The 13,694-nt window shown below is 40.2% G+C and overlaps 1 protein-coding gene across 9 annotated transcripts in view; it reads right to left on the bottom strand.

Moving 5' to 3' along the window:
* The window catches only part of svild (supervillin d), a 227,065-nt gene that overhangs the window by 64,108 nt on the left and 149,263 nt on the right, over positions 1–13,694 (bottom strand). For all 9 annotated transcript variants that reach the window (XM_060848960.1, XM_060848963.1, XM_060848961.1 and 6 more), the window contains 3 exons: positions 6,785–6,880; positions 4,089–4,175; positions 2,275–2,452 (listed from right to left, as the gene is read on the bottom strand). In XM_060848960.1, coding sequence (XP_060704943.1) covers positions 2,275–2,452; positions 4,089–4,175; positions 6,785–6,880 — 361 coding nt within the window. The remainder of the gene's footprint in view (positions 1–2,274; positions 2,453–4,088; positions 4,176–6,784; positions 6,881–13,694) is intronic.

Here is a 13,694-nt window from a genome sequence, read left to right as displayed (position 1 = left end):
TTGGCACAACATCGAGAACCGAATGGCCTGTACTGTGCTGTACTTTTCTCTGTTCTGTGTTCTACCTGAGAAGGGAAATGGAGAATAGGTTTAATGACTCATCTGAAATGTTGTACCCATGATAATACAGCACCCCCTTGGCACTGCAGTAGAGTATCAGCTTGATTTTATTGTTCAGGGTTTAGTGAACCCACAGCCCTCTGACATAAAGGTGATACTCATGGCTCACATGATAAAAGAGCTGCCTACAACAGGTGACCGGTCTTTGTTTTTCTACAGAGACTGCCTCTCAAACAAAAAATTATTGTTTCACATGTTCTCAGTTCATGTGTTTAATTGCCTGTTACAGAATGAGTATAAACAGAGTTCTGAAAAAAGACTGCACAAATGGAATCACACGTTCCACAGTTTCCATCAAAATCTATTCAAATAAAATATAGGGATTGCTGGAGAATCTCAGTAGGTCTGGCAACATCTGTGGAGAGAGAAACAAGGTTAATATTTCGGGACTAAGGACCCTTCTTCAGAAATGAAGAACCCAAAACATTAACTTTGCTTTCTATCTACAGATGCTGCCAGACCTGCTGAGCTTCTCCAGCAATTTCTATATTTATTTTGGATTTCAGTAGTTCTTTGCTTTTTCAAAAAAATTAATGCAAGACCATGTGATGTCCATACATGCAAACACAGAGGATATAATGGAGAAACCCTAAACTTGAAAGAATGGATAGGCTTAATAATGATCAACTTACCACACAGTGAAGTCATTGGCCTGGCCTTTAAATTGTGCTTTCATAGATTCTATAGAAACATTCCTAATCAGCCTGTTTGAAGATATTATGACACACCTCTGGAGTGGATGGGATTTGAACCAATGCCTCCTGGATCAGAGTTAGGGGCACTAGCACTGTATCACAAGAGCACTTCACAGATTCTATAGTATGAGTCAATTTCTCTCTCTCTCTCTTTTCAACAGAGTCTCTCCCATCTCAACTTTCAGACTAATCTTCCTCAGCTCTTGTCGAGAAGCCTGGTATCTATATCACGAAACAAAGCCCAAGCTCTCCTTCCTAACATTGGGTTTTTAGTGATGACTTTAGCAACTCACTAAAAAACTAAAGAGCTATGACTACACATTATCCTCGTTCATAAGAGCACAGGAAAATGTCAAAAGCGTGAAATAGATCATCTGCCTCATTGAGCTTATTTCAGTTGTATAACAATTTATACACACGAGTAGGTTAGAGTCTCTTTCTGTATGTGGCTTTATAATCCAGAGGCCTACATTAATATGGATTCAAATCCCACCATGGCAACTAGTGGCTTCATTAATACAGTCTGGAATTAAGAATAGTGATGATAACTGTGAAGCTGTCATTGAAAACCCATCTGGATCACTAATACTCTTTAGGGAAGGTAATCTGTTATCTTTTATCTATTCTAGCTTACATATGACTCCTGACTGAGCCACAGTAATGTGGATTGTCTCTTCATGATCCTAGTAAGCAATTCAGTTCACAGTGAATTAGAGGTGGACAACAAATGCTGGCCTGGTCAATCTTACCATCATCCCATGTATTTATACATAAAATGGATGATGAAAGCCCCGTCAGGAAGATCCCACATCAGTTACGGAATGCAACTATTTTTTTAAAAATCTGGAGCTTCCACACATTCCATAGAATCCCTACAGTTGTGGTAGCAGGACATCTGGCCCATTGAGTCCATACCAACCTTCTGATGAGCATCCTACCCAGACTTAACCCCCAAAAGTCCTCATTTCCCATTGCTGATCCACTTAACCTACACATCCCTTAACACTACAGAGCAATTTAGTACAGGCAATCTGCCTATCCTGCATATCTTTGCGGGAGAGAACTGGAGCATGCAGAGGAAACTCGTGCAGACACAGGGAGAATGTGTAAACTCCACACAATTACCCGAGGGTAGATTCAAATCTGGGTAGCTGGTGCTGTGAGGCAGCAGGGTTAACCACTGAGCCACAGTGCCAAATATTTATCTGGAATCCCATTTCATATATCACGAGGAAACAATTCCTAACTTCAGTCCTGAATTCACCTAATCCTGGCCTGAATCTGCACCCCTGATGTACCATCTCCTGCTGTTACTGTTTCTGTCACATCCTTTCTTCTCTGCATTATGTTCCCTCAGATTTGATCACATGTGTGCACCTAGGAATTCAATTCAAACAAAGGCTAAAACTCCTCTATACTTCAAAGCAAATCCCTTCGAGTGTAACATTTTAACTCTTACTTTGGAGTGTTGGCTTCAAAAATAGCATCAAAATTCTCCTCGATTTTCACCACACTGGATGTCAGAACGGTGGGAGTGTGCTTGTAAAATTTATCAAAGGTGTCATCATCATCTGGTCTCATCACTTCCTTCACTGTTTGCTCCATTACTGTGATTGTTGTCTCCAAGTTACTTGTGCCTGAGATAAAGATTGCATACAGTTAGCTTCACCAAACCAAAACCTAAGACAAAATTTTCCAACAAATAAACTAAGAGAGGGATGAAGTGTGGTGTACTGCCTCAGTGGTGCGATATCTCGCTGAATGGTCTGCCCATCAGCTCATTAAGTGAAGGCAAGTGAGAAAGGGTGAGTATCTTGCCCTATCCAAAGTCTTGAAACACTGGTAAACCATCTGCTGAATCCTGAAGACTGCTGGTTGAGGCTTACTCCTTAGCAGATTCTGCATTGAGAAGTTTGATGTATTTAAAACTTGGGTTTCACTGAGGATTGGGTATTTGAATGTGATATCAGTGGTCTAATTGTGTTTGTGAAGTTTAATGAGGAACCTAACATAATCAAACTTGATCACCATTTTAACACTATGTTCCAAATCCTTTATGGCCTCATCTCTCTCTCTATCTATTCTAGCCGTACATTCCACTGCAATTTCTTGCACTCCTCCAATTCTGGTCTTTTGCACATCCCCATCTGCTATTTCCTTGTCATTGCTAACTATGCCTCCAGCTATCCAGGCCCTCAACTGCCAAGTGCTCTCCTTAAACCACTCTTGCCTGTCTGCATCATTCACCTCTTTTAGCTGGATCCTTCAACTCAAAATGTTGGTCATCCATCTTTATCTCTGCTCTTTTTTGTTGATACCAAATCCTTTGGGGGAAATGTTGTTGGAGAGTTTATTATGTTAAAGATGCGACATCAATGCAACTTGCGTTTCTCCAGTCCTTTCATTTCTACTTCTTCAGAACCCCTTTAATCTTTGTACATTCACAAGTTCCCGGAGAGAACTTGCTTTGTCCATCAGGTGAAACTTTTAACAGTAGGATGTTCAAACAAACATTGATCCATTAAATCTGTGTAGATCATTAATCAAACCTCCATTGCACTGAATAGAACAGGAACAGGGTTGCACTTCACTTAGGAGAAAAGAAAAGTTATTTTGTTTATGTTGGAGAAGAATCTGAAATACAGGAGTAGAGTGAAAATAGGAGCAATTGGGTATAGATTTCATAAAGAAATAAAACTAGCAATTCAACTTTCTTCACCCATACACCTCAACATGGTTTGAATGGGATTCAGAATGAGAAGGGAGTGAAGAAATTCCTGTATTTACACAGATTTCCATTATATCCTAAGCAAGTTAGTGACTGCTGATAATTAGATAAGCTCTGATTACAGCAGGGTCTTTGGATAAAACAGGTTGGACACATTCATTGATGCTGTTTGAAAAAACAGCAACACACCTCTGAATTAACAAAATGTTCATATATAAACCCAAGCAAGGATTGCTTTACCAGGCATTCCAATAAATGACTGGGTCTCAGCCAAGAATTCTTCCACCATGTTAATGAGAATAGAGAGGTCTGTGTTATTGCTTGAGCCCCAGGTAATGATTTGAGACAGAAGCACCTAAAACACTACCCCTGAACAGTAAGAGTGTGTGCTGTAATATTACGCCAGGGTGTGGAAAGTATTGCAGGTCCCAGAGTTCAGTACAAATGGTTGCCATTAATGGCTAATTTGTCATTAGATATTTGGCTTCCCTGAGGGGCTACAAACACAATAATAGCTCAAGTGAGATCGGGGATAGCAGGTTTACCTTTAGCATGCAGCTTATTTAGAAAGGTCTCCAGGTTATCCAATGTAGCATCACTCTCTAGGGGTACATCAGGCCGAGTTGTAATTTCTATGGGAAAGAAAAGAAGGGTTGGAACACCAAAATGATATTTAGTCAGAGGAATTATTAGCACGGCTACATTTCCAGAATATTCCAACAAAGCAAAGCTGTACATTAATTCAAGTGTGCTATTGTGGACCTCAGTGACTGATTATCACTTAAAGGGAACCTGAAGATTTTCACAAAGATATTGTTTGCAGTGGGAGAGCTTTCATTGTTTGTATAAAAATAGAATATTTAAATTATGAAGTAATTTTATCATGTAACTCTGCTTGTCCTCACATTAATTAATTAACTTAAATAATTCATTTATCAGTAAGCCCTTATCAAGAGAATTGAAACAGTAAAGCTCTGTGAATCCTAATCCTTCTTGGACTTCCCTTCTTCTTACGATCGATGGACCTGTAAAAGCCAAGATTGGTATCTGATAGATTGGTACCTGAGTAATTCTTTCTTAATTGTTCATGTCTTTCTCTTGCAGTAATCCTTGACCCAGAAGCAATACAGGAAAGGAAATTTGTAAACTCTTTGAAATGCCGAGGGAATCTCTAATTGTTTTTAAGAATGTTTAAAAATGATTTATAAGACTTTGCTTCAATTGTAAAGTGATCAAATCATAGAATCCCTATAGTGTGAAACACTGAAACGCCGATTCTCCTGCTCCTTGGATGCTGCCTGATCTGCTGAATTTTCCCAGCAACACATACTCGACTCTGATCACCAGCATCTGCAGTTCTTACTTTCTCCTACAGAGTGAAATAGGCCATTTGGCCCAACAAGTCCACACCGACCCTCTGAAGTGCCCTATTACCCTACATTTCCCTTCCCTAATCCGCCTAACCTATACATCTCTGAACACTATGGGCAATTTAGCATGGCCAATTCACCTGGCCTGCACATCTTTGGACTGTGGGAGCAAACCAGAGGAAACCAACACAGACACGAGTAGAATGTACAAACTCCAAACAGACAGTCGCCGAGGCTGGAATCGAACCCAGGACTCTGACACTATGAGTCAGCAGTGCCAACCACCGAACCACCATGCCAACCTAAAGTCAATTGAAATGTTTTTAAGATAATAATAAATAGTGATGAACATGAAGGTGCTCAATCTGGTATTGCATTTTGGGAGAAGAAACAAGGGTAGGGCTTACACAATTAATGGTAGGGCTTTGGATCATGTTATAGAGCAGAGACAGGTACATAATCCTTTAAAGCTTTCATCACATGTAAACAGGATAGTTACAAAGGCGTTTGCCACGCTTGCCTTCTTGCCCAGTTACAGTCCTTTGAGAATAGGAGTTGGAACATGATGTACAGGACACAGGTGAGGCCTCTTCTGGAATACTGCGTCCAGTTCTGGTCACTCAGTTATCGGCAGGATATTATTAAGCTGGAGAGGGTTCAGAAGAGATTTACCAACATGTTGCTGGGTATGGAAGGTTTGAGTTATAAAGAAAGGCTGGATAGGCTGGGACTTGTTTCGCTGTGGCATAGGAGGTTGAGAGGTGACCTGATAGATGTTTATAAAATAATCAGCGGCATAGACAGAGTTGACAGTAGTTATCTTTTCCATTAGATGGGGAATTTCAAGACTGGGGACACATTTTTAAGGTGAGAGGAGAGAGATTTTTAAAAAGTGGCTGGTTCGTGTGTGGAATGAACTTCCTGAGAAAGTGGTAGATCTGGGTACAAGTACGATGTTTAAAAGCCATTTGGATGGATGCATGAATAAGAACGTTTTGAAGGGATATGGGCTAGGAGCAGGCAAGTGGGTCTAGTGTAGATTGGGATTATGTTCGACATGAACTGAAGGATCTGTTTCCGTGTTATATGACTGTATGACTCTATATCCTGATAATGCCTGACCTAGAATTATTATCAACAGGATGGAGGTAACAGCAAGAGCTATACGGCTGTTGGATATAAAGAAGATCTAGAGACGCAGGAGAGCAACAAGCAGAGGAGCTGGAGAGCAAGGTCCAGATGCAGACACAAAGACAAAGTAGACAGAAAGAAGAGTACATTGAATTCTAGTGTGGAGAAAAATTAAGCCAGTCTCAGCAATAGATTAGTTTACATGTTTGTCAGAAAAGGAGACAGGATCTGACTAAAACTACCTGCCTCAGTCATGAAAATGTAGCCATGAGTGTATACTGTTTTAATCCCACTCCAGACAGTCCCAATAAAGGGAGCTTAATGTTCCAGCTCTGAATGGTGCATTGCCATCAAGCAGGGTGCTTGAGTCTCATGGGCATGGGTGATGATGTTCCTTGTGCTGTGGGTTCTGAGAGCCCATAATACTAACAAGCAACCAGTTTGAAGATAATAACGGCATTCATGCTACAGCTGACCTGGTTGCTAATGAGAAACGAAAGGACTATCGTGAGCTGTTTTACCTTATAATGGCTTTACAAAACCCTTTACTTGTGCTTTCAGCAATCCCGCTCATCTCAAACATGCACTTCCCCAGGGAACATGATGTTTACACAAGTGAGTGATTCAACAAGCTTGGTGCATGTATGTTAAATCCACAATAAAAAACAATTTGTTTCTCAAACTGATCAAACCATTGACTTTGTTCAAACATATGACTCTATTAAAAAAGCTTTGCTCACCTTCCAGAGGTTTGACTGGTGTGTTTGTTGCTGTGGCAACTTTCTTGAAAGGAATAGCTGTGTCATCATTATTTTCAGCCATTGTAGGCACTAGCCCTGCAATTTATGAAAATAGTATTTAGAATAATAATAAAATTTAAAATGCAGCATGAGAATAACATTGTGATGTGCCAGCTTAAAACGATAAGCATCAGTCCCATTTTAACACCGGACTGTAGAAGTGAAACTTGTCCTCCCTGACTAATAACCCAGTTTTGCCTGAGGAATACAGACTGGATGAATTAAAATTCAATCTACAGTTTATTGACTTTGGCAACAGGGGTAATCTGACTTGTATAAATAGGCAGAGCTCTCCTGAGCCAGGAACAGTGTGAAGTAATCGTCCAGCGTTCTCATTCTTGATCACGATTTAAATCCCCCATAGGACCTTTCTCTCATGTTCTGTCTCGCTGCCCGTTTCCCAAAACCCATCCCTCCAAATTCAATCCTGCACTTTCTGTCAGCAATACCATTGCAGACCTGGACCTGTTCCAATTCGGGTGTTGATTCCAACTTCAGATTTCTCACAGAATTGACAATTCCATTTCATTCCAAGTCTGAACTTGGCCTCGATCGAATCACCTAAACAAGGACTAATTGAGATCTCTAGGCCAGGCTTGGATTGATTGTTGTAAATTCATCTTGCAATGAAAAATATCCCAGCTCTCTCAACATCATTTATCAGGTAGCTTTATTCTGCACTAAACTCAATTTTGTTTCATGCAATTCAGGTACTGTTAATGCAAGGGGGCTGTTTATTTAGTTGTACGTGGTGAGGTCTGACCACAAAACTTAAAAAAAAAGCTTTTCTGTTCAAACAAGTTCCTGAAGAAATATTTGCCTTTGGATTTAATTTGCTCCCCTCCTCCTAAATATACTGATAATGGGAATTCAGAGATATCCCGTGTAGGGAAATGCAAGAAGAACAGAAAATCAGATGGGTCTTTCAAAGAGCTGCTAAATAATCTTCTTCAATGCTGTACCATTCGATGATTGTCCCTTGTTATAACCGTCTCTACAGTGGGCAATATTAAAGATTGATAATGTTGAGTTTTGGTTTCATTTTGAGGTGACAACATGTTTACTTTGAATTTGGTTTATTACTGCTGTGTGTTTCCACATCAGTTTGGACTCTTGACCTAAGCGTGAGACATGGAGAAGCAAGAAAGCCCAGCGGTTGCTGTGGAAACAACTGCTGAGGATGGAACTTCATTCTGGACAAAAGCTTCTTGGTTTGGTATGAGAAGAAAGATGATCCTCAGGCTGCAGATGTCTAATCTGCTGCATTCGGTTGAAGCACTCAGTTCTGAAGAAGACCTCAACATTTTAATTCTGTTTATCTCTCCGCAAATGCTGTCCGACCTGCTGGGTTTCTCCAGCTTTGTCTGTGTTTGTTAACTCAGCTCTATAGGTTTAGAGAGAGAAAGCGTGACCTGCAGAGAAATGGGTAGAACCCAACTCTGTAAAGAGAAGTCCAGTAGTGGAGCAGACAGAAAGGGAGTGCCTACATTTGCCAGCTGTGTCGTGGCATGTGATTGTCAGCGATGCCTCCAGTAGGACCAGATGATTTAAAGCGATATACTTTCAACTTGAGCTGTGACCGTTTCAGCAATACCCAGATATAAAAGAAATGGCATTGCAGCATATGTGAAAATTTATCGTAATGAGGCCACGGTAAAAATAGATGAAGCGGGGGTTAATTTAGAAGCTTATTTCGTTTAAAATTATTATCTTACTTGTTCAATATACATATTATAGTCAGTATGTTTTGCTAAAATTTGTATGGTAAAGACTCACTTGTATTTCAATTTAATCCTGGAGTCATCCTACTTAATTTCTTACTTTCAGTTCTCCAGTGTAAGATATATTTTAAATGATCATGGTTTATTAAGCCAGCTCCTACAAATATCTCTGCTTGTCCACTATTGTCATAACTGGGATCAGTACATAGGGTCCCAGCGAACACGTGTTTTGATCTGATAACACATGCCAACAGCAAACTTGATCCAATGTTAGTCAGTGGTCAGTAGGGGTTATCACAGTCTACGCCAACACTTTCCTCAATGATTATCTACACACATGTAGCAGGTCATGGTGTTTGAAGATTGGAAACTGGAATGGATTTATGCCCGTTCCTTAGCTACAGGGTATTAAAACCACCATATTTAATTGGTGTAAAATTGCAGCATTCTGCTGCACAGGAGGATCTGGGCATCCTTGTGCATGAATCACAGAAATTTGGTTTGCAGGTAATTAAGAAGGCAAATAGAATATTGCCTTTCTTTGCTAGAGGGATGGAGTTTTAAAAAAAACAGGGAGGTTGTGCTGCAGCAGTTTTGGGTGCTGGTGAGGCCACACCTGGAGTACTGTGTGCAGTTTTGGCCTCCTTACTTGAGAAAGTTAAAAATCACACAACACCAAATAATAGTCAAAAAATGTGTTGCTGGAAAAGCGCAGCAGGTCAGGCAGCATCCAAGGCGCAGGAGAATCAACGCTTCGGGCATTAGCCCTTCTTCAGGAATGAGGAGGCCACCAAATAATAGTCCAACAGGTTTACTTGGAAGTACAAGCTTTCAGAGCACTGCCCCTTCATCAGGTAACTAGTGGAGCAGGATCATAGGACACAGAATTTATAAGGATGTCCTGGCACTGGAGAGAGTGCAGAGGAGGTTCATTAGTTTGATATCGGAGTTGAGAGGGTTGGCTTATGAGAAGTGATCAAGTAGATTGGGACTACATTCATTGGAATTTAGAAGGGGGGCATATCATAGAAACATATAAAATTATGAAGGGAATAGATAAGATGGAGGTTGTTTCCACTGCTGGGTGAAACTAGAACTCAGGAGTATAGCCTCAAAGTAAAGGGGAGCAGCCTTAGGACTGAGTTGAGGAGGAACTTCTTCACCCAAGGGGTTGTGAATCTGTGCAATTCCCTACCCAGTGAAGAAATTGAAGCTAGCTCATTGAATGTTTTTAAGGCAAAGATAGGCAGCTTTTTGAACAATAAAGGAATTAAGGGTTATGGTGAGCAGGTAGGTTAGTGGAGCTGAGGCGACAAAAAGATCAGCAATGATCTTATTGAATGGAGGAGCAGTTTTGGTGGGCCTGATGGCCTATTCCTGCTCCTAGTTCTTCTATTCTTACATTGTTCTTTGACCAATCTTTTGGTCACCTGTCCTATTAATTCCCTTTGCAATGAAAATGTGTTTGTTCAGGTTTCTGTTAACCACCATTTTGATGAAATGTAAACACTTGAAAGGGTTCAGAAAAGATTTACAAGGATGTTACCAGGGTTGGAGGATTTGAGCTTTCAGAGAGACTGAATAGGCTGGGGTTGCTTTCTGTGGAGCATTGGAGGCTGAGGGTGACCTTATAGCAGTTTATAAAATCATGAAGGGCATGGATAGGATAAATAAACAAGGTCTTTTCCCTGAGTTGGGGGAAGTCCAGAACTAGAGAGCATGTATTTAGAGTGAGAGGGGAAACACATAAAAAGAACCCAAGGGGCACATTTTTCACATAGAGGGTGGTGCGTGTATGGAATGAATTGACAAACGAAATGGTAGAGGCTGGTACAATTACAACATTGGATATATCTGGATGGGTGCATGATGGGCAGGGTTGAGAGGGCTACAGACCATATGCTGGTAAATGGGACTAGATTAGGTTAGGATATCTAGTCAGCTTGGTAACAGGTATAGGTCTTGCAATCGGTCAAGTTTTTCAAATTATGTTTGCAACTGTCGGTCAAAGGGATTGCGTTTCCATCAAATTATATTACATGCCAGGTTAACTGACCCATTTGACAGTTGTTCAGTTTTCAATATAGTTCAAAATGAATTGTTTGCAACTCAAGAGGAAGAACTTGTAGATGCAGTACTGAAATTCACAGGCATGAACAGATGCCAACATGTTGAACTTGGTGGGCACTGTGCCTCTTAGCATATTATTTAAGGCAGGTAAAGAGGTTTCTAGAAGCTGTGTATCAAACAGGCTTAACACCAATTGCATACTTAAGTAACGAGACCTAATGCCACTTTAATACACTCACTGCAAACATAGGCTGCCATAAACCAGTCAATGTAGAACTGATGCCAACTAATTTCCAGACGGTGGCCATTTGAGGACTTCTCTGACTTGGTCAGGTTTGTGCATGAGCAGTGCTCCTGCAGATTCCAGCCGTCTGATCTACTTCCTGTACCTGCGCAAGTCTCAGATTTCACAGGGCTGCTGCTACAAGATCAGTCCCATTTCGAACGAGTGTGCAAACATCAGGAAATAAGCAGCTCAAAAGTAATCTCTCTAACCCATACATTATGCAATGTATATTTGATCCAGCAAGCCTCATTCTGAAGGGAAAGGTCAATAGTCCTCTTGTTTGATTTCCAACAGCTGTTTAAGAGGCTGAATTGGGATTGGAATTCCCTTAATTAGAACTCCAGCCTTGTTCACCCTCAAACTAATCCACCTTCGCTCCCACAGTCTCTGATTCATGACTGCTAGTGTAGCCATTGTTTAATCATTTGCCCTTCAATTCCAATGTGCTGTTTGAACTGGCTGATCTATTACAAAAATACTTAACAGGATTGCATTTAATCACCATAACACAGATACATGTCTGAAACTTGGAAATGTCACTTTGTGACCACTCCCCATTATGCACCAAAGAGTAACAAACTGTCACTAAAGTAGGAAGGTTTATCCAATGTTATGAATGCATGGAAAAGTCATGTGTCAGAAGGCTTGAGTTCAAGTCCGACCTACTCCCAAGGTGTGCCATAACAAAGTCTGAAGAGGTTGATTGAAAATACCTATGAATTAATGAAAAGGAATTTAAAGAGAGAATCTGCCTTTATATATCCTTTCGCTGAATGGATGAAATTCATTAATTACCTAGCAAGTGCACTCTTACTTTTTAAGGAAATATAGTTGTGTTTGCTAGTGGAGGTACTTCTATGGTGCAGTGGTAGTGTCCCTAGACCCAACTGCTCCATAGGTGTGTCATATCACCTCTGAATCAGGTTTCTTAGAAAATAAACCTACTTTGTCATAATAATGCTTATACGTACTGTACCCAATCTTGATTAACTCACTTGGAAGACATATCCCTAGTTAAACAATGTCCCTAGATATTGCCTGTAAAAAGTCATGATCAATAAAAGTGAATTTAATGTAAATAAACGCTTGAAGCTTTTATAATGAAGCTAAACTTACAATGCTGATGAACTATAGAGGTTGTCAGTAATGAGGGGAGGATTTTCAGCTGGAAGAAATTCAATTGGCAGAACTTTTAAAAGTCAATGACATCATCTCTCTCACTGACAATATTGTGATTATGGCTTTAGGAGGTGTATTCTGTCCTTTTTTTTAGTGAAGAGATGTTGAGACAGAGGTTTTGAGCGGCTTGCTCAAATCCAATAAAGTAAACAGTTTGTGAGGCTTTGGATTTTTTTAAAAGTTCGAACAATAGAAGCAACCTGAATGGCTGGGGTCAAGCTTCCAGCGAATCAGGATTTTTATTTAGCTTTCAGTAGCATTTGCTGGGGTCTTGAAGCTGGATGTGAAAGCTCTTTTTCCTCTCTCTGTAACATCTAAAAGCTGGGGTTCTCTTCTGGCTACTAGAATTGCATGTGAGGCAATCTATTTTACTGAATTTGCCTTTGCTGAGGGTATGTTTTTGGGATCTTTCAATATTGGAACAGTTAATGAGTAATTTATTATTTTAAGTATTTCAATAGAGTTACAGTTAAGCCAATTCTTTTTATTTTATCTGTATCCTACGTATAGCCTATGAATAAAGGCTGTTTTCTTTTAAGCTTGATAGTTTGACCAATTGAATTGTATGTGGAACACAATGCCTAGCACTTGCTATTAAAATAAGACAAAGTTAAGGTCTTGGCTATTTCCTTGACATGTTTTGAGGGGTTTGGTCTGGTCTATAACAACATTTACCACAAGATATGACAGTGTGGTGATTTTGTTACTGTGTTACTAATCCTGTCATCCTGTTGGAGGATAATCCAGGGAGCATGCATTTAAATCCTTTCATCTCTTTTAGAGAGAGTTTGAATCCAATTTTGAAAATACTGAAAATAAAATCCTTTCATTCTAGGTGAAGTTGTCAGATTGTAGTGAAAAGCAAACTGGCTTGTTAATATCCTTTTAAGGAGAGAGAGTTGATGCACTTAATAGGGCTGGTGACTATGAGCTGACAATGTGTGTGACTCACTGTCACCAACTTGAGGACAAACTAGAGCTGGGCTGTGCCAGCAACACCCACAGTCTGATTAAGAATGTGTAAAATTTTACTCTGTCCTTTAAAGTAGAAATGTGTCATCTCATTTCAGTATTTGCTCCTTTAATGGCACCATTGAAAGAAATAAAAGAAATATTTGAATTTATAAAGCACCTTTCACCACCTCATGATATCTCAAAATGCTTTACAGCTACGTTTGATGTGTAGTCGCTTCCATCTGTGGGAAATGTGGCAGCCAATATGCGTACAGCAAGCTGCCATAAAAGCAACAAGGTAATGACCAATATTCTGTTGGGCTAATATTGATTAAGATCAATAGTGCTCCAAGACACCAGGAAGAATGCCTCTTCCCTTTGATAGAAAGTGTCATGGGATCTATTAATCTTATCCATTAATTAATTAATTACTCAATCAGAGCCTCAGTTAATCCATTGGGGGTGGGCCCGGACCCCGGCCCCAGTCCCTCAGGAAGGTATTAACAGAGGCTGAGTGCCAGGATGGCCTTACGCCTATTCGAACAGAGCAGAAAGGTGATGGTTAAATACTAAAACGGAAGGAAAATGAAAAATTTGTAAACAAACCACGGCACGGAGAGGGCCGTGGCTATGAAACTGA

Source organism: Hemiscyllium ocellatum, chromosome 32 (genome assembly GCF_020745735.1).
Source record: "Hemiscyllium ocellatum isolate sHemOce1 chromosome 32, sHemOce1.pat.X.cur, whole genome shotgun sequence".
NCBI classification, from domain to species: Eukaryota; Metazoa; Chordata; class Chondrichthyes; order Orectolobiformes; family Hemiscylliidae; genus Hemiscyllium; species Hemiscyllium ocellatum.
The sequence above is the reverse complement of the archived record's forward strand: the minus strand, read 5'-3'. Positions and strand labels throughout refer to the sequence as shown.